The sequence below is a fragment of the Apaloderma vittatum genome, unplaced genomic scaffold (assembly GCF_000703405.1).
Source record: "Apaloderma vittatum isolate BGI_N311 unplaced genomic scaffold, ASM70340v1 scaffold10043, whole genome shotgun sequence".
Classification (NCBI taxonomy): domain Eukaryota; kingdom Metazoa; phylum Chordata; class Aves; order Trogoniformes; family Trogonidae; genus Apaloderma; species Apaloderma vittatum.
In genome coordinates, this window is record NW_009707500.1 from 46,822 (window position 1) to 52,821 (window position 6,000).

A 6,000-nucleotide genomic window follows, 5' to 3' on the forward strand; every position below is an offset into this window, starting at 1 on the left:
AGACTTAAAGAAAACTCGTCATTAGAATACCAAAAAAAACACCCTAGGAAAAATATAGACTTTTAAGCTAAATAATTTAAATGTTTTTAACTGATTGATTCTCTTTTCAGAAGGGAAATCTGAAGCATTATTTGCAGAAGTGTCACAGCAGACTTTACATAGGGCAGGCTATACTGAGTCCTGAACAGTGACTTTCTACTGTCCTGTCTCACCTCTGTGCTGAACTCAAAATGTAAAATCTACCAGTGGGACCACTTTAACCTTGACAATTGTCTGTTTGCATCAAAACACTCTGGCATAACAAATTCAGTACTGTCCAGGGCAAATCTAGTTTTCCAGATAGAAGTCCATGAAGGAAGCAACTCTGATGCCTAACAAAACCTAAAGACATTTAAGAAAGAGGTTCTCTCCATAGTCTTTTCTGAACGCAACAGAAGTGACCCATTTCGGTAGTGCCAGAGCAAGTGGAAAAGACACATCCCCTGTTCTTTATGACAGTGCCACTCAGGCAGCAGTAACAAAGCAGGGTGCTGACAGCAGTCTAGCACAGAGCTGTCAGCCGCTACACCATCCCACATTAGAGCACAGCTTTACAAGGTTCTGCATTATCCTGGGGCCAGTATCACCTACAGTCCAAATCAGAGAGAACATTCTTAAGAAAACAAAGGAACTTTAATCTGGTGATGCGCTGTTTTAGCTCTCTTTATATATGAGTGCTGTCTTAAAGTTATTTTGGAACCTCTGTGAAGACTGTGTTAAAGACTGTGCTTAAACTACCACAGGTGTCAAAAGACACTACAGTAGACCCTTGAAAATACTGTAGGTGCAGAAAATGCTGGTGAAAGTGTCTTTGTTTTACTCAAAAATGAAAAGCAGGGATAAGATCTTTTAAATTCTGTTGTGATGCACTATTTAAAACAAGTAGGAGAGTGAGATGCAGCCTCCCCAGCCCCAAATTGTTATCTGTGGTCCTGCAGGATGCACTGATGGATTCAGTATTGTCAGCTTCCTCAACAGACAGATCCTGGCTTATAATTCTTGGGCCATTAGAGACTGCAAAACGTTCAAGATTCCCTTAGAAACAGAGTTTGCTTCTACGAAATACAGTCTATGCTTTCACAAGATACATGCTGTAAGCTTGGGGTTTAAAGAAATCACTTAGTTGATTTACTGAAACTGGAACAATACTTATTGCTGTGATCTGTATCTTTGAAATAACATATAACTAAAGTAAAGTCAAGAAGGTTTTCAAATCTGTCTTCTGGCTTCTCTCTTTTTCTTCTAGGTTAAGCATCCTTTTCAGCTTAGAAAAGTGAAATTTGGAGTTTCGGGGAGTCTTGGAAGCAGAGCTGGTTGTTGCCTGTCCAGATACGTGTGTTCTGAAAAACAAAAGACTCAAATGTCTTAAAGGTGAGGAATCAGAATTAACATTAAGTATCTAGGAAACTGCATAGATATAATTTGAGTTAAAAATTTTGAACGTAAATAGTGTATTTTCATGTGTAAGTGAGCAGTCAGAAGTAGAACACTGTTACGCAAATTTTAAGCCAAATATATTAATGACAAAAACATAATTGGGCTTTCTTTGCACATAGTCGCTTCTCATTAGAATCTTTGCTTTTAAAGGTTGGAAAGTTAATATTGATCTGCTCAGTCAGACCACTGAAGAAAAATACTTAGTTATCAATTTAAAGTTTATTAACTGATTGCTCTGAAATAAGTAAATGATGCCCCTTCACCACAAGATGTAATACCCTTTACTCAGCAAAGTGCCTCAAAATAGGAGAAATAGGTACCTGGAAAGTGAAGAGGGACTGTTCCCTTTAGATCCCAAGCTACTGTAGTTTACAGGTGTTGCTCTGTTTGCAGACTGAATTTTTACATCTGGTGTCCTCAGGCTAGAATTAATACTTGGAGTGCCAGAATTTTGTGTCCTGGTAGCCAGAAAATCCCTGCTTTTACCATAATGTCTTGTTGTTTTGTTGCATGAGTTGCAAGTAACCAGCTAAGGGAGAGAAGAAAGGAAATCTCAACCATGCTTCCAGTCATTCCACCTTTATGTTATAAAGCCATTGTATGAATTACTCAGATTATTCTCCAAGAATTGTGACACAAATTAAATATTTGCTGAAGTGAATCATGAGATACTAAAAAGCAAAATATACTTTCCACTTTGTATTTTTGTTCAGATTTCTTAAGCCAAACACATCCTATGGGTTTATCTAGAAACATTACTCCAATTCCCTAGCAACCACTTTCAGGAGACTCGTAACTCTGAATGTAATGTTGTACAGTGAATTACAGAAAACAGCCCTGTCAAAATGGAAAGATGCGCCTCGAAAGAAAATGGAAAGAAACCAGTACCTGAGCTGGATATATGACATCTTGAGTATACATTAGGAGTATTCATATTTTGCTAAAAAACATGGCATACAGTGTGATCTAAATTCATCAGCATATTCTACCCCTGATGAAGTTACTCATTTTCCAGGGAGTCTTGAGATTAAAAAAATCTAAATTACCAAACTCTCAAAAAGTCATCCATAGCTAATAACAGCCAGTCTTACTGAACAAAAAAGAGACATTCTATTACTGCAAAAATACTTACTACAATATGCAGGAGGTTCTAAAAAACGGGAACTTCCTTTTCTGTGTGTTTACTTCTAGGCTGCAGGGAGCTTCCAGCAGCACAGTATGTTGCAGAGATGCATCGGAACAGATAATGTCAGACAATCACAGAGACTGTCAGATATTCCTAATATCCCTTACTGCCATGGCAACTACTCTTTTTAAGAGACATGAGAGTAATACAGCCAGACAACTTTTTGAGGCACACAATTACACTGTCTGAAAAAGTTACATGTTGTTTCTGGTTAAAAAAAGATATACTGAGAGGAATGTCACAAAAATGTCTAAGCAGTTTTGAAAGCACCTATACCAAATGATTCTTCATTTCAAAGTGCATAAATCTACCTGAATTCAGATGGCTTAGAAAGGATTACATTTAGAAATGCCGAAATGAAATATTTTAAGTGTTTTGACTGTCTGTAGATACTATTTTGCCAGCCTAACAAACTAAAAAAGAGAAATATCATTAACTTACACAGCTCAGGTTTTTGATGTGGTTTTAATTCTTCTAAATGAAATTCAGATTAAAAAAAAGGCAGCATCACATAACAATTTAGCACTCCACAGAATATAAATGGAGGTGAACACCATACAATGCAGGGATTAGTGAATTAATCATAGCACAGCACAGCTAGTTTCCAATTCCCTGAATTGCACATGCAGTTAGCTCCTAAAAATTTAAAAGCCCTGAAATACTTCGTATGTTATATGTCTTTTCAGAGCAAAAGCGTTCTCAAATCAAGTTCACTTGCTAAGAAATCTATCAGAGGGCACAACCTGTCACAATGATGCTTGGTTTAATTTTCAACCACACTCAAATTTTCATTTCCTCAAGTCTCAGGTATTAGAATATAGGGATCTACATTGCTAATAGCTGTCATTGCTGACAGCATTTTGAATACTTAAGACCAGAAATACTTAAATCATAATCCACAGCACAAATGCAAACAGAATTGAGCTGAACACGAGTGTAGAAAACTGTAATTACATCCCAAAATTAGAATATTAACCAGACTTTAAACTGGACCTATTTAAAACAGAATTTTAAACTAGTCATATGAATGCATGTGTCCTACATACCTCTCCAGCTACAGGACAAATCTGAGAACCCAACATAATTCCACAGGACACTGTTCATCAGTTATCTAAAGAGAGAGTTCTTAAAGTACACTAAACATTTGTGATGCCAGAAAAATTAAGCAAAGATTCCAGCTTCTCGGATACCCTTTCTGCTCAACTATGATCTACAGTCTGGAGAGAGTAATAGCAAAGGTGCCTTTCCGGAGTGCCTTAGTTTGCCCTGACAGCTAAGAACTTCCAGGATGTTTCCTCAGTTCAATTCTGAGTTACTGACTCTTTAGTATTTCTAGGTTTTGCAAATTTTATTCTCATGTGATAAAAGTGCCAGCAGCTGCTGGGCACAATAGGGTGCTGTCTTACTCATTAAAACATCCATTCATATAATACGTTTTAACAGTAGTGCATGCCTTAGCAACACTACATTAAATGTATACTATTACTCTTCAAATAACAGTATTTAGTATAAAAACCAGTAATTAAATCTTACATTTCTGAGTAATTTTAGGAAAAAGAACTGAAGCCCCAAGAGCAACATTAATTTGTTTAGTATACCTGTGTGGTTTAGTATTAAAAGACTTCCTATCAACAGCAATATTCAGACAAATGTGAAAAATTCAGTTTGTACAGAACATAACAATAATCTGATATAGCTACAGGAGTCTACTGCAATAAATGAAGTAAAGCTTGTCAAGCAAATGTATTTTTACACAATTGATAAAACTGAAAAAAAAATCTGATAATCTATCAGTCAGTCTAGCCCTTCTTCAGAGCTGAAACAAAGGCAGTAAATGTTAAGCTATGCATACTGGCAAAACCAGCGTGATTTCAGCCAATGGCATGGTTTTCTTTTTAGGTGTTGTTTTGGGCTATTTTTATTAATAGATTTCTAAGGATTCTAATAGATTTTAGGATTCATATCACTTTACTAAGGCACTGCATCTAGCAGAGTTGCCTGGTCCTAGTTCTGCCCCGCTGATTAAAACAAAACAACAAAAAAACAGGCAAAAATCTGCAACTCCTGCCATTTTTGGCAAAGCTGTGCAAATGATACAGTAGCTGACACCGGAAACACTAGAGCTCCATGGCAGAAAGGAATTCTTTAATTTTCAGCAAGATCACAGGGAGGGCAGAGATGTTTGTGTAGCTTCTCTGACGTGTGGGGCTGCATTTCTTTGGAGGGAGGAGAAAGCTTACTGCTCTTCTCCTTACTGATCTCTCTATGGTGGAGAGCAGATTTAAAAAATTCCGGATGTGAACAGAAGTTATGCCAAAATAAAGGAAGAGTTACATGCTCATGAAAAAGAAAAAAAGCGTAGGTGTGAGCTTCTCTTCTACGAGAAAAATCGCCACATCTTTTTTATGCCACTGAAAGGTTTTAGGAAGTATTAGGCACTTCGCAGTTTCAAGTAAGTATCCTTACCAGAACACTTCTTGACTCCCTGTACTTTTTCAAAAGCTTTGTCTGTTTCATATTAAGCGTATGGTTCTTCGCTTCTCGTTTAAGAACTTTCTCTATTTGTGGAGTCAATTTCATCTTTGGTTTGAGACGAACGCGGCAACTATCCGGAACCAGGAACTGGAAGCAGTAAGGGCATATCCTTTCTAATCCATGTTCATTATCTACAGATTAATAAAAGTGAGAGTAAAGCTTAAATGAAATAATTATGGTTTATAGTCAAACACTGAAATGGCATGTTCCTATTTTAACATTATCTAGTTAGATATATTTCTATGTTTCAGCTACAACCAGAACATGAGAGGCTGCTGAGCAACAGTACGGGCACCAGTATGTGCTCAGCTGAGCACAACGCACTCTAAGTTTATGCACAGCATAACTTTACACAGTATGTGACTGTAAATTTTCCTGAAAAAATGCAATTCCTTCCTAAAAGTCTTCAGCAATGTAGGATCACAATTCTGCAGGGAGCTCCATGCAGGCACACTCTATCGCCAGCAAAGCCGTGTAAAACTCTTTGCCCGTTTTAAGGGCAAGAAGGTGACGGCATCTCAGCCTGGGATGAAGAAATGCTTTGAAACGATAAATTTCAGAGCTAATAATAACAGGCACACTCCTGTACCTGCCTTATTACTTCCTGCTGCCAGGGCTGGATTTGAGCATCTCTCTCTGAACCTCCGTGGCAACACCCGGACCCTGCTGCCTGGCAAATGCAACATTTCCACCAGCAGCCCCAAAGCACACCCTGCGGTGTGGGGGCACTGCAGGGAGAGGGAGAAAACGGACATAAAAAAGGAAAGCCTGCATTCCCAGGGCCAGGCTTCCGCCGTTTAGCT

The 6,000-nt window shown here is 37.9% G+C and overlaps 1 protein-coding gene across 1 annotated transcript; it reads right to left on the minus strand.

The window, feature by feature from the left end:
* Window positions 1–1,188: 1,188 nt before the first annotated feature.
* LOC104271532 (chromosome unknown open reading frame, human C18orf21) lies at window positions 1,189–5,925 on the minus strand (the record flags this gene model as incomplete). The annotated part of the gene is made up of 4 exons (XM_009866225.1): window positions 1,189–1,379; window positions 1,797–2,005; window positions 5,129–5,328; window positions 5,787–5,925. Coding segments are annotated over 4 exons (702 nt in total), but the record flags the coding sequence as incomplete, so codon positions are not given.
* Window positions 5,926–6,000: the final 75 nt, after the last annotated feature.